Here is a 17726-nt window from a genome sequence, read left to right on the forward strand (position 1 = left end):
AAATGGGGTAGAAGCGGTTTCCCTGACCGACGCTGAGATTTCGTCAAATTGCATAAGGTTTGTGTACAAATTTCCGAAATATAACTCTACATCCTTTAATTTGAACACTTGCTTTGTGCAATTAAGCAAGGAAGAGTTTATATTTTTACACCGTGTTGCAGAGAGATCGTGCTAAAACTGATGTAAGGGTTAACGTTCGGCGAGAAGGTCGCTACCGTGGAATAGCAGCACGACAGAGAAAATCTTTAGACGCGGAGCGGAGGGGTCTTGTTCTCTCTGAAGTGCTGCTATTCCACAAAGCGACCAACTCGCCGAAAGTTAACCCGCTTATTATATGGATATACTTAAATGATTCACACATGCGGGAACATTGCTTTAGACCTATTTAATGTTAAAATTGTTGCTGCGCAAAACAAACCAGTGCTGTTGTGGAACACCGCTAGGCAACAGCTAGGTAGGCTAGCCAGGACAACAGGTGTTGTCTATCACAGCAGCTGATTAGAGTGACAAAAGACCGACCCCCTGCGGAGTGATATGAAACATTCGCTTTAGCCACTGACTTGTATACAAGCCAGTGGCTTTAGCAGTGAACGTCTTGTTGCCATTGACAGCGGTAGCCAGGACAACGGGTGCTGTCTATCACAGCAGCTGATTAGAGTCTTGTTGAAAAGTCGCTTTAGCAGTGAAAAGTCTTGTTGCCATTGACAGCGGTCTGTTATAGACCAACCCGTCCGTTATCGAAAAATAACAGACGTCCGAACGTTGGGGAGCCCCGTTGAAATGAATGGAGCATTCGACAGATGACGTCACAACCATATAATAAGAGACATATAAGCACCATCCGGCGGTGGCAGGAAGTCAGCCATCAATGCATTTGCTCCATAGGGAAACTTACAAAGCACACCACGACGATCGTTTAACAAAACACACAAGTTGTTTTACTTCAAGACAAAGATATTGCCTTAAGAAACAGGTTTTACTTGCAATTTTGAAAATGTAATGCAAAATGTTGAAATTATGATCTCGTAAAAAATGCATTGAAGTGAATGGAGAAATGGTCCAATTGTAGTAATGGACCCATATATTCAAATTACACATCAAAAATGAATAATGATCTATATTACACTCATAAATAGGTTGTTGAGCATTCGATCAGGTATGTTTTTACATAGATTTAAAAAAATTACCCAACCAGGCTGTGGGAAATGTAAAATATGGTCCTGCTAAAACAAGGATAGGCTTAAAAAAATGGCAGGATCTCACTAAATATTTAAAGATAATCCTCAAATAAAATTGTCTGACAACTTTTTTAAATTAAAAAAAAGTTGTAAATGCATTAAAAGTCATTTTTCAATGGTCATGAAATTGGAATTTTCATTCATTAAAAGCCTGATGCATCATATATGATGCATTAAATATCTCAGCGACCTTAACAAAATTTTGAATTTTTTTTTTACATTTCTTATAAGGGACCAATATTGAAGCAAATTCCAAAAAATTAGAATTTTCTCTCATTGCTTTCATGGTTCAGGTTTCACAGGGTTAACCAGATGTGTCCTGTAGTTGCAGACCAGATTAACAAAACAATCTGGATGTAGCCTTGTCTCCCTCTTCTTTACAAAACTGGCCCTCTTCAGCAAGGCTTCCGGGATGTCTGGAATGAACAGCTTTCTTGACTTCTTGAGCTATTCCAGAATGTGTATTTCATTGTTATATGAAGCCATTCTAAAGTCGATTTGCTTCTAAAATACGGGTTGTTGTCCAATTTCAGCACCCATTCTCTTGTGTTTCAACTGTGTGACAGACTAGGCCTACCTCACATTTGTTTTCTGTAAAATATCTCAATAAACTTCAGAGTTCATTGCTCCACTAATAATAGCAAATTGACAAGAGCCTGAGGCAGCAAGGTAGCCGGATATAATGGTGCCCCCATCACCACACTTAAAGTGATACTGTCCCATTTTTGGAAATAAGCTTATTTTACACCTCCCCCTGAGTTAAATAATAGGCTTTTACTGTTCTCCTGTACTTTCAACCGTTTTCTGGGTGGGTCATTTCAGAATTGTGGGTACATTTCAGGTTTTGACAAAAGTAAAATAAAATGTTTTATTTCTGTGAAACTTTTTATCAATTCTCAAAGAACATACTTTCAATTGTACACTTCCAGTATTTGCCAAGCTTAAACATGTATGGTTTTTATTATTTTATCTAAAAATCAGAGAACTATGGGTACATTCTGTCAACTGTGTTACGGGCAAATTAGGGTAAATATCAACTAAATGCAATAGCCTACATGTTAAAATTATGTGTTCCCTGACAGAGTATTTGTCCATATATCCATTTATTTAACTTTGAGTTTTCTATGATAAATATTCTTTTTTTCAGGAGTTAAAACATTGAGACGTTTCACTGAAAAGTTGCCAGGAGTGTTTACATTTTCTCCATAAATAGCTTTAAAAATCTGTTAAATGCTTTGAAATTTCATGTAATGAGTTAGTTAGTTATGGCACTGCTTCTGGTGTATGTATTAACAAGAACACATATTTAATGATCTGTTTTTAAGCAAAAACAAACTTTTGTAACAGAGTTGACGGGACAAACATAACAGAGGTTGACACTGTCAAGCTCTGATATTGTGTTGCCAGATTTGTCTGACCATTTCCAGCCCAAACAGTGCTCAAAAAACGAAATTCTAAATTCTTCCCAATTTCAACAAAGTGTTGATTTCTGAGGCAATACAAAGATTTTTCTTAACCATTTTTACCCGCAGATGGTCATGCTAAGCACCCCAATTGGGCGGGTAACCGCCCAATCTGGCAACACTGGCAAATTGTAACAGAGTTGACGATAACAGAGTTGATTTTTTTCATTATTTTGTGATTTTACTCCATGTGCTATATCTAACTAGATACCACACATCATAACTACAGACACACTTTAATGAAGTTTACTACAGAATCATAGTAACAGAGTTGACGCACAATAAATATACTCTTGGTGTGTTCTCAACATTTAGCACAAATTATTAGGAGAGAAAGTTAAACATACCATAGTTCACCTCCAAGGAAGTGAAGAAAAGGAAATGACACCATTTGGTGCAGGTTACATGGTTTTATATAAATGCTATAGGTTATTTTTTATGTTGTTTTATGCCAGACGTAACAGAGTTGACAAACCCCTGGGACAGGTAAATTATTTATTTTTTAAATATCAAGATCAGCTGTGTTAGAGGAAAAAAACATTCTCTGCAACAGATTATATAAATATTTATAGATTTATCATAAAAAAATCTGCAAATTCTACTGAATTATGTTATGTTTATTCAAGTTGAACATGTGAATCTCTATAGTGGGACAGGCGATTTTGATGATTTTGGGGGGTGTTGGAATCATTGAATGAATATTTAACAAATAAATTGTGCATAAAATGTACACCAAACATTGTGCCCAGTGAACATACAGTCTATTTAGTGATAATATTGAAAGTAAATTCTGGAAAGATTATTATAATTAACATTTTTTTGCATGGGACACCAAATGTACCCGCAATTCTGAAAAGGCCCGGGTATGGCAGTGCAAATTTTACCCCCATGCTAGCAGTTGGCCGGCTGGCGGCTAACTGGTCTCATAGGACTCAATGTTAACTGCTAGCTTGGAGGTAACATTTGCACTGCCATAACCAGAAAACGGTTGAAAGTACAGGAGAATGGTAAAACCCTATTATTTAACTCAAGGGAAGGTGTAATATGAGCTTATTTCCAAAAATGGGACAGTATCACTTTAACAGTGGAGATGTGACCAAGAATAACCTAGAATGGGGTTCATTCTGCCAATCTAAAAATGATGGGCTTTTTGTCAAAACAAATATTGCTGCACCTTTGAGGTTTGCGCTAAGGCATTTATATGCTTCACAGAATTACTGCTAAATACTCTGTAGATCAAAGTTGAAACCAAAGTTGAATTGTTTGGAGGAACACACAATGTCATGTTTGGTGAACATGAGAACCACACCTTCACCAAAACCTCATCTCCACTTCTAAGTCTGGTGGCAGGTGCATCATCCATCATTATATGCATTATGAGTTTGTTGTTTGCAGAATTGGAAAACTCCAACTCCCATTGACATTGTGACACAGCACTCCACAGCACACAAGTGAACATTGCACACAACGAAATTGCATTTATGCCTCACCCGTGCAAGGGGTCAGCTCTAAATGGCGCTCCAAGGGAGCAGTGCAGCGGCCTACCATGCTCAAGGTACTTCAGTCATGGAGGAGGATGGGGGAGAGCACTGTTTAATTACTCCCCCCACCAACCTGGTGGGTTGGTAGTCGAACCGGCAACCTTTGGGCTACAAGTCTGATGCCCTAACCGTTTACCCATGACTGCCTCATAATAAGCGTGGCCTGTCAGTGAAAACATCTCCCAGCAGTAGCTTAAAATTTACCAAATCATACGCAGAATGTGCAGACAGAAGCCAGACATCGTAAATTAGTACGACACACCCTGGTTTGTATGTCGTCAAGTGGTCCTCCTGCTTCCTTGCGAGATTCAGGAAGATATGAATCAACCAAATTGATTACAGATTTCTGGACGTTTTCTCCCTATGAAATTATCTGAAGCTGCTCACTGCCACCCGGTGGCCAATGTGCTCTCTCCGCAAAGGGAATTCCAAGTAAGTAGGCCTTTTGTGACATGCAGTCCGCTGTCTGAAGTCTAAACTGAAGAGGAATAACAAAAAAACCAGCATATCCCCACAGAAAATCCTAAAAATGTGTTTGCATGTGACATGAACCTGAATCATGAAACACTGACTATCACTTGTGAAAGTGACTGCTGTGAAATTCAGGTATAGGCCTATTCTACCATTTCAAAAAATAATTTAAGAGGTAGCCTAATAAAACAAAGAAATGAATTAAAATCCATACTTTACCCATATAGTTTCAAATGTTAAATATCATTTTAACAATGTCTTCTACTGAAGATCAGTTAAGTACAAGGAACACTGCACACTGGTAGGAATATGTTCAAGATGCAAACAAACAAAAACATCACCAAATCCAATCCTTTATTTTTGACATTTTCTCACATGCTCTTTTCTCATGGTCAGCTTTCAGGCCAGTAAAATACAAGTGTATAAAAACTAATTTATTTTCTTTCACATGTCTCAAAAATATTTCATAGGCCTTCACCTAGGTCATAAAATGTCAATAAAATAATTATATTATTCATACGTAACTGTATTACAAAGGAACACTGGCAAAATTAGTAATTCTCTTAAAAAGTCTTTTTTTAACAGTAGGGTAGTATGAGCATACAATATCAAAGTCTATTTTGGTAAGATGAAATACATCAACATAGTTTAAAGCAGTTGCAGTAAGGCCACAGAGATGACGTCCAAACAAAAGGTGGAGTCCCAAGATCTGTCCAGTAGTCACTAAATGGATCTTCGGGTTTTCTCCAGGACCGAAAACCTTTACTCTACCATACAAGATCAACCACATCCTGTCGCCAACGTCTCCTCTTTTCTTTACATTCTCCCCTGGAATGGAAAACAAGAATTGGGAAAACAGAACTTTGTTACTTTTTCTGTTCAATGTTTATGGATAAGTAAGTTCTCAGTCAGAAGTTTACCCACCTTTTATTAACAGTCATCTGGAGTAAGTAAGTTAAACACCCATGGTCATGTCAAATCTTTATCAACAGATGACAATGACCTACATCAATAAGACAGTCAGTGGTGGACAAAGTGAAAGTAAAAGTAAAAAAAGAAACACAGTTTCTTTCCAACACAGGTAACTTATCTAAGTAAAAAGTAGACCAATTTACTTGTCTTACGATAAGCTGATTCTGCACGGGTTGGGTTGAGTTTGTGGTGGGTCCTTGTTAGGTTTTTATTGTTTTTCAGTAATAACAAAGTCTATCTGAATAGGTAGGTAAAATGGAGTAAACGGTGTAACAGCTATGTAATATCATGTGCTACTGTCGTAATTACACCACAAAAGTACTTTTACTTTTACTTCGTCCACCACTGAAGACAGTAAAGTGACCAAAACATGAATGGGTGCTGTAGTAAACAAAATGAATTGGTAATGCCTACCAGCAGTGTAGCTTGTCAATTGCATTTTCGTTGAAAGATGACGTAGAAAGGTTTCTGAGAGATGAGCAAACAACTGTTGCTTCTTCAGTAGAGGAACACATACTCTGCAAATAAACAAATATTCTATTAATCTATTAACTATACCCAGAAAAAACACATGACATGGGAAATTATACATCTTGATCAAAGAATGCCCTGCATGCCTAACATTTTTGTGTTCATAATCAGTATTGTTTTGTTCACTACAATGAAATGTAACTGATCCTAGTCGTAGCTCTGTAGAGCCCATTCTCACGCTGGGTCGTAGTGGAGCCACAATATCAACATCAACATGCAGTTGTAATGCTCACACTACCCTGGATTTGTCCGTACCTGAGATTTTTTTTCTTCTTCAGCCTTTTCTGAGATCCTGGTCATTCTAATGGGGGCAGGTGTTTGTTTACATTTTAAAAAAACATAAACAAAATCAAAAAAATGTTAACAAAATCTGTCCCCATTAGAATAGCTTAGATCTCGGAAGGGCTGAGCCGAAAAGTGCAGCTCACTTTACGCCTGTGTCTTAGGGCGTATTCACACCTACCCCCTTTGGTCTGAACTAAACGTCCAAACGGACCACATTTTCGTTGGTTCAGACCGAACTCTGGTCCAAACCAAACAAGCGGACCGAGACCGAGCTGACACTCTGCATGACTGTTAATTTACAATGGCAGATTTAAATGGAGCAGATCCACCTATTCATTTATGAATAATGTACATTTCAAAGCCATAATTAAAACTTAAAAATTGAAGGTGGTAGTATAATGAAAAATATCAAATTTGTGAATGGTCAGCGTAAAATCTGGGAAAAACTATTAAAAACGTACAGACTCTACCTTTAAAATACATAACACTTCGATTGTAACTCCATGAGTGTTGCTTTTTTAAATCCACAAATAAAACAATTATGCTCCCAGTAGATGTTGTTATACAACCAAGTTATCAAACAAACCTTGAGAGAATATCTGTTTTTATAGATAAAGGAATATCATCAAACAAAACTTCTGCTTTGATTCCTTTAGTGCGTGTCCAAATGTAGTTGTAGAAATGGGTCACCCGATTTTCTATGGCTGTGGGAAGGTTTGAATCTTCCATAAAAGTCTCAACAGCCTGAAAGATTGAAATAAGTTTTAGTTAGTTATTAATTTCAGATCATTACAGATTATTTATTCATTCCAGCATATTGAAATAGCGTACTACATCTTAGTGTCCATGAAATGTCTGTAAAACTGATTCCTCTTTCATCATAATAGGATGCTTGTAAATTGGCTTTGCTGTGTATGTGCCCACTGCGTGGCAGCAGACAGACTGGTGTGTTCATAGACCTACTGTACATCTACCTTTTTTTCTAATTCAACACAAAATTGGTGAATAGCGTTTTACTGGGGCACAATATAGTGCACATCCTTCTTTTAGAATTCTGAACAGTCTCTGAACAGCTGTGGCAGTCAGAGCCAAACCATTATATTCCCAATGCACCGTAGACACACTGTTGATATATGTAGTTATACTAAAAAGACCACAAAAAAATAAGTCTTAAAAAAAATCTTATATTATTACCGTCAGTTTGCTTTCAAAATCAACCTGGAGTGTTTGCTGATTTGCCTGAGACGATGAGAGAACGCCCATGTGCCAGATCAAATGAATCTTTGATAGAATCATCACCAGAATGCTGAATAACATTTCATAGATTCTATAAGCATGGAAATCACCATAACCAGTCGTTGAGTATGATGCCATTGCCCAGTATAATCCATACATAAACCAATCACTTTTAGACGTCCGATCTGGAATGAAATGACACAGTAAGAATCATAATCAGTTTTCTTCCTGAGATAAATGGTATACTATAAGGTTTACATATGTTTCTGACTAAATCCCTGCAATACACTACTGTAGGATATTAAAGGAGCAGTAGGCAAGTTGGTCTTTGTAATATTTCCTTGAACTGAAATTTCCTTGAACTGTAATAGTCAAAAGAACAGATACAATTTTGGAGACTTATTCTATCTCAATTTAGATTATCGTTTGCTCCTTGCTTCTTGAAATCACACTTACGTTTGTGATCACCAAGAAAAGTGTCCTCCTCATACTCTCCTGTGTCACACATGGCCACAAATACACTGCTTACAATGTAAATAAATATACAGCCTTGTGCTGAAAACTTCATGCTCCTTATTAGTAGCAAGCTGGAAAAGAAACATTGAGCACAGTAAACATTCATGGCAGTCATTACTTCACAGCGGAAAAAGAGTAGAACTACCTACTTAACATATAGCATCAGAATAGTAGAATGTTCAGGATGATTATGTCACACGCTCTAGCAGTTAGAGTGAGGAGTAACCGTTCCTCGTTTTTCTTTTATATAAAATGAAATAAACCGCTTCACCTATCAACTACTGTAGGTAAAAACATTGTCAGAGTGGTCTCGGCTTTGACTGTAAACTGTAAAAATCATTAGCCAACTCTTTGAAAGAGGGCATTTTAAAAATCCCTATGGTGTTTCATTTAGGAATTGTTGGGTTAACAGGTCATGGAAAGACATGGAAGATGTCAATTCTTTGACTGAACTATTTAGCATATGGGTATTGTTAGGAATGGCTGTTATTCCGACAAGATTAATCTGTGTGCTCCACCCTTCTTCAGGTGTTTCACTTTAACAGAGGCTGGATGCCGGAGAGCCAGGTGGCTAATTACGATCCAAATAAGTGGGCTGGTCTTCCTGGGTTCATTCTCTCTCTCCCTGCGCGTAGCTGGTCGTAATCCCCGGAGCTCTTGCTGATGTTGAGACAAACTTGTACAAAATAAATATATCATGTAAATTTGACACTGCGGTGTGGTCTCCCGTTTATGTTTGGGCCGCCTCAAGCCAGGCGGTCTTAACAATATGGATTTGGTTTGTCAGAGGGTTGCAGGTTCAAATCCCACCCTTACCTCTCCCTACCCAGCCATGGCTGAAAGGCACCTGAAACATCCCCATACAAGCATGCACACACACACACACACCTCTCACGCACGCACGCACGCACGCACGCACGCAAGCGCACACACACACACACACACACACACACACACACACACACACACACACACACACACACACACACACACACACACACACAGATCTTTCTCTCTTGTGTTTGTGCATGTGTAGGGCAGTCCTGTCTGTGTAGATGCATGAGCAAGCATATTAATAACATTTTCTCTGCAGAAAGGCAGTTTAGTTTTACACTGTATTGCTGTGTTTGCAGAATGGAATGTGCAAAACCTGAGGGTAACCTGATAATGTAATAATTGCCTGTTAATGTGACGCTTTGTCAAAAATACACCAGCAACATGCGCACCAAGAATTCATTTTTATTAACTCTGATATGTCACCCAAATTATTTAGCAAAATTGTGCTCTTACCCTGCTAATTGAACCTTCACACTTCACCTCACTGGTGCAATGTGCAATTAAAGTAGATTGGCCAACAGGCTGGTCCACTTAAGGGCCTCCGCACATTGGCTCCGACAGCACTGCGGAGCACTTTCGCTTCCGACACAAACCTCCCCCAAACCCAATTTCACATGAACATAGCATGGATAGTCAATGGGCGGCTCATACAAAAAAGCCTCTAATCGCTTGCCGACATCCGCGGATGTCTTGTTCTCACTGTCTAGAGTGGGTGACATCATCAGCCTGAACATTGCACCATTATTTTCAATGGGGACAAAATAATGTCCCGAAATAATGTACAAAATGATGTGAGGTACGGACACGCAATCAATGTTTTAACATCTTGCCTAGCTAGGCAAGCCCCCTTAAGAAACAGGACTGAAGGATTACAATAAGTGGGACTTGCTGGCACAAGCCAACTTAATTATGTTGTTAAGTGTGAAAAATACAGGACTGCATACATACTTGCTAGTGATGGATTTTTCTTCATTTCTTATGATATTATATGCAGAGAGGATTCTCACTGAATGCACCAAGCGGACTGATGAAAATAATTTTAAAAATATATCTGGTGGACGTCCATAGACCATATGAAGGACGGTCAGTCCATATGGGAAAGAGCACAGCATGTCAAAGAAGAAGCCCATTTTTTTGAACAAATAGTTCTGAGACACAGATTTGTAGTCTGAGATGTAGGTTCCTTTTTGATCATAATAAGAAATATGGAACTTTAAAAAGACCTGAAAAGAGAGAATAAGAATGTTGCGTTAAAACACTGGGAAAAATTAATCACAATAAAATCATTGCATGCAAATAGAAAATGTGTCACTGACCGTCCCTGTCTACACAGTAACCCAAAAACACCTGAATTGTGATTGGCCATGCATCACGGCATGCACAAGCTGCTATAAAGAAGTAAGTAATGTAGGCTTTACCATACTTTATAACCTGAGCTATGTAATAGCTCATGGCTCTGCAACCTCCAGTGTTCCCACCACTTTTTCATGAATAAATTCAAGCACTTTTCAAGCACCTTCAAGCATCACATTTTCAGTTTTCCAGCACCTTTAAATAGGGCGCCTACTAGTTGTGTTTGGCCATGTCAGGATGATGGTCATGGGAAACAGAGTGGGAGGGGGGTGTTGGGGTCCTCCCCCAGACAAAAAGTGTTTTTAAGATCCCATCTGACCTCTCACTCCCTCAGATTTTGTATGTACCTTAACAATTTATGTTTATTATTTGGTTTATTGAGTTTGACTTATTGACTTTGAAAAATTTCAAGCATTTTTAAACACTGCACCAAAAATTCGAGCTTTTTCACAACCTTGAAAACGCTTAATTGAAATTCAAGCACCAGTGGGAACCCTGAACCTTTGAGACTCTGTCGATCTTTTACGGTGACATACAATGGCTACATGTCTCTCAACTATTGGAGAGGAGTTGACAATGTTTAATCCTCTCTTCGATATGACAGTAATTCATTTAATACTACATCTTGTCGCCTTTTTGTGCAATACAAGAGTGAATTAATAAATGTTTTACACCACAGCTCCGCAACCCACCCAGAACTCCTGTGAACGTACCAGTTGAGAAACACTGTGCTACACCATGTATCAGCCACATTATGAAATCTCATTGCACTGAATATAATGACAATAAAAGGCTTTCTATTTTTTCTATGTAACATGGGGAAAACAGCAAGCATATTGTACTTAAATCAGTGTGGGCTTCTTTTGCCACTTTTTACTGTAAATATGCCTCAGAATGGTCTGCCAGGAAGCGGTGGTGCTGAAAACACTTTTGGTGTGCAGGAATATCTGTAAGTATGTTGTAGAGATGCTCTGATCAATAGGCTACCGATCATGATCGGCTGATAATGTTTACAAATGCTTACAAAACCAATGGCTGCCTCATCATATGGTAGTAAGGTACAAGGACAAGGATGTCAAGGTTATTGCTTTGAAAGTTATGACTTTCAAAAGCCAACTGATTCGTTTTTCGTTGCTGAAACACCTTGATGGCCAAAAATATAATTTAAGCAATAAGCAATTTCTGCAACAATCTACCGGTATGTCATATTAGGTTATATTGAATAATTACTGTACCAACTACATTTACAGTCTAAATGATGGAATGGCAAATACATTTTCCATTTGAAAGATACAGGTAAATACCTTTATTTACCATTTGAAAGACTGCATATGCAAATTATAACCATTAATAGTGTACAAAAACTTGACAACATAGATAACTAATACTTGATGTACTTGATTCATTTCCACAAATGGTGCACCCTCTGCAAGAAGAAGGCTAGGAAAGATTCCTATTCTTTCTGTGATCACCAATGATCGGCAGATCATGATTTCAGTGACCAGTGATGGGAGCCTCTCTACATGTAGCATGTTGACCCAAAGACTCATATGGGCTGGTGAGATGTTCTTGAGATAGCTGCATAATGAAAACGACTTGCATACAGTGTAATGTACAGCCTGAGACATAACCATTGTTATGGAGAAATAGGTTGGCCTAAGGGGTCTTACACACCAGGGCGGTAAAGCGTCGCGGAACGGCCGCGTTTTTTACCGGCGTCGGTGAAAATACATTGAAACATATCTGTCCTTACACACCAACCGGCGGTAGTCGAGCGTCAGCGGCGCGCGAGCCGGCTCCGCGCCGCGCTGCATTTGGAAAATAGAACTCGAGCGTATTTTTCACGCCGGTGACCGGCGGTGTCTCATTCAAATGAATGGCAAAGTAGCATGCTAGCTTTGGCTGTGGGGAGGGTTTTGAACAGGACTGGCCGCGCACGCCGACGCTGTCAGTGTGAAAGGTAGAGAAAAACATGCCGGACAAAACTAAGCAGAAAGACCGCGTTCGTCCCGCGACTGTTCCGTTCCGCCTTGGTATGTTTTGGCCCTAAGAGGTTCTTTCTCCGGAGATAAATCATATCTCTTGGGGGTGCTCTGGCAGATTGTGCTAATGCACCGTACAAAGTTAATGGAGACCCAGGTTCAAATGCGGCCTGGATCATTTCCCAACCGTACCACATCTCTCTCTCCCCCACTACTTTCCTGTCCACAATCTTCACTGTCTCCAGTGAAGGCATAGTTTTCAATCTCAATAAAGGCACAAAAGCCCCTTAAAGTACATTTAATTCTCACATTCCTGCATCAGATTTAAAACTGAGGAAGTCTGTTTGAGAAATAGACAAAATGTCTCAAAGCAACAACAAAAAAGTCCAGTTGCCTATAACGTAACTCTTCTAACTGCAAGTAAAAAACTTTTACACTTACCTCAATGAGCTGAATGTATTCAACAACCATGGCAAAATTATAGGTGACAAACTGAAACGAGTGAGTGCTGTGCTAAAAGAAAACACAACATACATATCAGCTTATTAATTACACAATTTAGAACACAGTACAAAGGTAAATGGGAAACTATCACAAAATAAGATGAACATAATCACAAATAAAAGCTTGTTAATAGTCTTATCTGCTGTTTTAGGCACTATAATGAAAATCGCACACAGCAGGAGCTTTTCGTCGATGCAGTGATTTCTCTCTCTCCCTCCCCCTCTTTAGGAGTAAAAAAAATATGGTTTAGGAGTGAAGCCATCAATGTGTGGATGAAGTGCTATTTTAACAGATTTTTCTCAAACTTGCAGCCTTTTCTCAATCTTGTGTCTTGGACTGTAACCAATACCCTGAAAGTAATAGTTGTAAGTCGCTTTGAATATATGAAAGCGTCTGCTAAGCGCAATGTAATGTAATGTAATGTTTAATATCCTACATGGTCAGGCCCACAACTTTCTGACAATCTTCTTTTAAAGCCACTACACAGTGGAATGCATTGTCAGATGAGCCATCTCTCCATCAGGAGTTTCAAATGTTTACTATCAAAACTGATAATAAACATTAGACCAGTGATTTGAAAACTTTTTCTGCTTGGCCCCGTCATTTAAAATAGCACATGTAATTTTTCAGTAGTCTATTTCCAAAATTTAGGCTGCCCATTCACAAAAGTTATCTTTTTCTTCTACCACCATCATCAATGTCTTTGTATTCATTGTGATTGGTAAAATTACACTTTTAATGTATAAAATGGTGGATCTTCTCCGTGTCTGCTATTTTGAATTTCCAGGAATCTTAAACTGTGGAAGTTAATATACTTTGGTCAGACTAAATACTAAATAGTTTCTAGCTATGAAAAGATTAAATGTGTGAATGGGCAGCATGCATTCAGAAAATAAATGACTAAAATGACATACTCAACCTTTAAAGTTTTCTGATTCTGTTTGCTAGTATATTTCTATGGTTGTGACACAACTGTGATCTCTTCTGAGCTTTTACCACAGAAGTTGAGTAATGCAACTGTGCGTTGACCATATGGCTTGTGATGATCAAGAACAAAATGTAAATAAACAATGCAGATGGTTTTATTGCACCTACCATTGTTATCATGATTAAAAAAGCTGCAATGATGGACACACATGATGTGTACTGGATGATGATGCGGATTAGGTTGTCAGGGTCCATAGTAGAGTTGTGACAATTAATTAGTCTCTCAAAAAAGGTGCCGCTGTATGCGTCCTTGAAGTATGCATGTCTTTTTTGTTTCTTTTTGTGGTCCTCTTGCAATAACTTCTTGTAAAGCCTAAAATCTGCAATGCAAACATACATACAGCACGTCTACATTAATGACTTGTTAGGCATTCCTACATTTGCTAAGCCTTATCCATTTCTTGTTCACGAGGAATCTGTAAGTCATTACGGAATTATACACCCCCCCGCCCCAATGCATATGAAATATAAGAGTTGGTCTCATAGAATTTATGATAAATGGACAAAGCATCCGTAATGTCACCCATACACTTTTATCAGAGCAGAATGAGGCCAATTTTTGACCTCAAGGGGCTGCCATTTTAGCGCAGCCGGGCATCATTGCCTATCATCCTGCTCACACCAGTTACAAATATGGGTGCAAATACTGTACCAGATACTGAAAATCCAATCTCCCAGGTGTTTCAATGTCTGGAGAGCGAGATTGCTACTGTCACGTCAGCAGTGCACTGCCAAAGTTCTATGCTCCAAACCGTTTGTAAAACTCACACTTTGGTATGTGCACAATGGAAAGTGTATGATTGTCGTTGATATCAACACAATTGACAGACGAAAAATCTTTGAACCAAGCTGTAAGTATGTTAATGTGAAATGTGAAAATTGTCTGATTAACTTTGGAGTCTATGGGATTTTCAAACTTCCAGAGCGTGAAAGCCTGCTTCTGTAGTCCATTCCAGCCATAACAGAAAAACTGCCTTCATTACTTTGACTGGAAGGTTGCCCAAGCCTAAGGGCTTATACTACAAACAGAGTTTAAAGAAACAGTGAGTCGACCATTTCTGGAAATGTGTTGATTTTCCACCGCTCCTTGAGTTATAAACACATTGTTTTTACTCCCCAGGCATTGACTCCTAAACTTACTACTAAATCAGCTTCCTACTATACCCCCTGCTTGGTTAAGCAACCCAGGGAGTGCTGAACTTTGACAAACAAGAATGCGGGCCCTGGCAGGGGGTACAGCTCTTGTTTTTTTTCTTTCTTTCTCGTAACGGTTATTTCATGTACTTCTTTCGGAATCCCATAATAGCTCAAGATAATATCACAAAAAAACAAGCAAGTTCATTTCAGTGTCATGTAAACGAGGCAATTGTGTGATCTTGCTTTCAAGCAAACAAATGAACAAATGTTGCTTGATGGATGTTAGCGAATTAATAGATAAACAAACTTACATCCGTTGTCTCTTGGCAATTTAAGCGTTGATGAATAATACTTTTTTCTTCTGGGCGTAGCAACCCGTGGCAATAGTTCTAGAAGTTTTCTTTCAGCAGCCCGATGCATGTCAGCTAACACTTCTGGATAGTATCTGACAACGTCATCCAAGCAGTCCTTTGTTAATATAAACATATCACAATTGGTTGATGCCCTGGAAACACAAGCAAATGACAATATATTAACTTGAAGTTGTAAAAGTCACTTGCGCTCTAACATTCCTCGTGCGTCCAGTCCAGGACGGTATACAATGGAGAATAAACTGGTCCACTTCGAAAAGACTAGGCCAGGGATGACTGGAGCACTCAGATAATTTTTAGTTATTTTATTGTGGTGCAAACACAATGACTGACGTTTCCACGCAGTGTGCGTCTTCTTCAGAGGCAAACCATACTGACATCACTGACCAGAAAATAAAGGCATCATTCCCTCCTTCTAACACCCACATTGGTTACTAGTGAGGGGTGGGTCAAAAGCAATTAGCCAGTAAGGGCACTCATGAAATGATCTGACATGACATCTGTCTAGTTCTGTGAAATAAATTTTAAAATAAATGTAAAAATGAAAAAAAAAAGAAGAAACAAAACACCATACACCAAAGTGAAATATACAAACATTCATAGTAAACTCAAAGAAAGCATGAAAGGCATAATTCCTCATTGAGACCATTAGGCTCCACTGTATCCAATATGCTTCACGTTTGAGTAGTAGTTTTACCAAGTCCCCACCTCTTGGAGGAGGTGTAATTTTGTCAATGCCCCAAAATTTCAAAGTTGCGCATGAACCATGGTTGGCTTGGATGTAATGCCGCGCAATGGCATAGTCCATATTTTTGTTCCTTATGGCGGCTTTGTGCTCAGCTATTCTCAGTTTGAGAGACCGCTTCGTTTGTCCCACATAAATGAATCCACATGGGCATTTCAGTATATACACAGCATGTGTCGTGTTGTCGTGAAAGTGTTGATTTTCAAACGTTTACCTGTGTGTGGGTGGAAGAAGTGTTTAGTGTCACTGGAATTGGAGCAGTGCGTACAGCGGCCGCATCTGTAAAATCCTTCAGGTGGAGATGATAGCCAAGTTAGCTGTTTTTGGAGGGTTTGTGTTGTTTTCAAAGTCGGCTTCGTTTGTACAATTCCTTTTCAATCGCAGAAACAGGCCAATTGGAGTTTTTTGAGGTGGTGGCTGTTTGCTCTAAGGAGCGTGTTTCTGCTAAGAGGCTTCCGGTAAATAGTGGTTTCTAGCTCTCCATTGATGTTTTTCAGTATGGGGAGATCAAGGAAGTCGATTTTTTTCAGTTGAGTGTTCACAGGTGAATATGAGGAAAGGGGTGGTGTTATTGATGTACTCCATAAAGTTACTATGTTGGCTTTCACTGCCAGTCCAAAAAAACACCACATCATCCACAAATCTGCGATATAGGGGGACAGAAGACAAAAAAACGTCATTTTGTGGGTTGAAAATAAATCATTCTTCCAAAAATCCCATCACTAAGCATGCATATGACTTTGCAAAACAACTCCCCATACTGCCCCTTGTTCCTGAAGATAGTATGCACTGGTGTATTGAAAATAAATGTTGGTTAATGTAGTGGAGCGCTGCTCCTTTAAGGGAAAGTCTGACGCTGCGGCACACGTCACCACGCCGCTCGTAGAGGCTTATGGGAAGTCTCTTCATAAACACTGCCAGTGGCTAGTATTCGGTAAGCCTGCAAAGTCCCCCTTTGCGCGTTTCATCGCCACCGGCGAATGCTGTGGTTGCTTCTCCCCTCGCCGTCGAGAGGAGTGCGGTGTCCAGTTCAGATCTAGGAGATGTGGACCATTTCTTGTCCTCGTTGTGATTCCAACTTGGCGTCTCTTACTTGGCTAGAGTGATCTCTTGCTTCTCCACTGGCAAGGACTTCGGTGGACAATACCAACGGTTACCTTGCGCATTTCCCGTCTCCTGCACGCCGCGTGTGGTCGCTACCGGCGCCTCGGCCGTGTACCTCTGTATTGGCACTCCGACTGTGAGAATCGCGCATCGGTGCACCCTCATCTCCGGGTTGTATCCGTGTGGCCGTGGTCAGACACACCACGCGTTTAGGTGCACGAGCGGCGACTTTTAGCCCCGGTTGTGTGGTGCCTCTGGAAGCCGGGAACCCGTATCTCGGCTGCGGCTCCGGCCTCTGGAAATTGGACGTTTGTGTGTGTGTGTGTGTGTGTGGGCGCTCGGCTCGGTGTGAGCTGGTGGTGAGCCATTCCACAGTGTGTGTGCGTGTGTGTACGTTGGTGCGTGTGAGTGTGTGTGTGGGGATACCTAGGGGACTGCACTGAGCTGAGTCTC

The 17726-nt window shown here is 39.6% G+C and overlaps 1 protein-coding gene across 1 annotated transcript in view; it reads right to left on the reverse strand.

Annotated features, from left to right (window-relative positions):
* Positions 1-5050: 5050 nt before the first annotated feature.
* LOC134439026 (uncharacterized) overlaps positions 5051-17726 on the reverse strand; it is a 156962-nt gene continuing 144286 nt past the window's right edge. The window contains exons 34-42 of the mRNA XM_063188831.1: positions 15365-15558; positions 14025-14236; positions 12867-12938; positions 10039-10313; positions 8194-8324; positions 7696-7922; positions 7088-7245; positions 6100-6203; positions 5051-5541 (exon numbers count right to left, since the gene is read on the reverse strand). Coding sequence (XP_063044901.1) covers positions 5243-5541; positions 6100-6203; positions 7088-7245; positions 7696-7922; positions 8194-8324; positions 10039-10313; positions 12867-12938; positions 14025-14236; positions 15365-15558 — 1672 coding nt within the window. The 3' untranslated portion in view covers positions 5051-5242. The remainder of the gene's footprint in view (positions 5542-6099; positions 6204-7087; positions 7246-7695; positions 7923-8193; positions 8325-10038; positions 10314-12866; positions 12939-14024; positions 14237-15364; positions 15559-17726) is intronic.

Source organism: Engraulis encrasicolus, chromosome 2, assembly GCF_034702125.1.
Source record: "Engraulis encrasicolus isolate BLACKSEA-1 chromosome 2, IST_EnEncr_1.0, whole genome shotgun sequence".
NCBI lineage: Eukaryota > Metazoa > Chordata > Actinopteri > Clupeiformes > Engraulidae > Engraulis > Engraulis encrasicolus.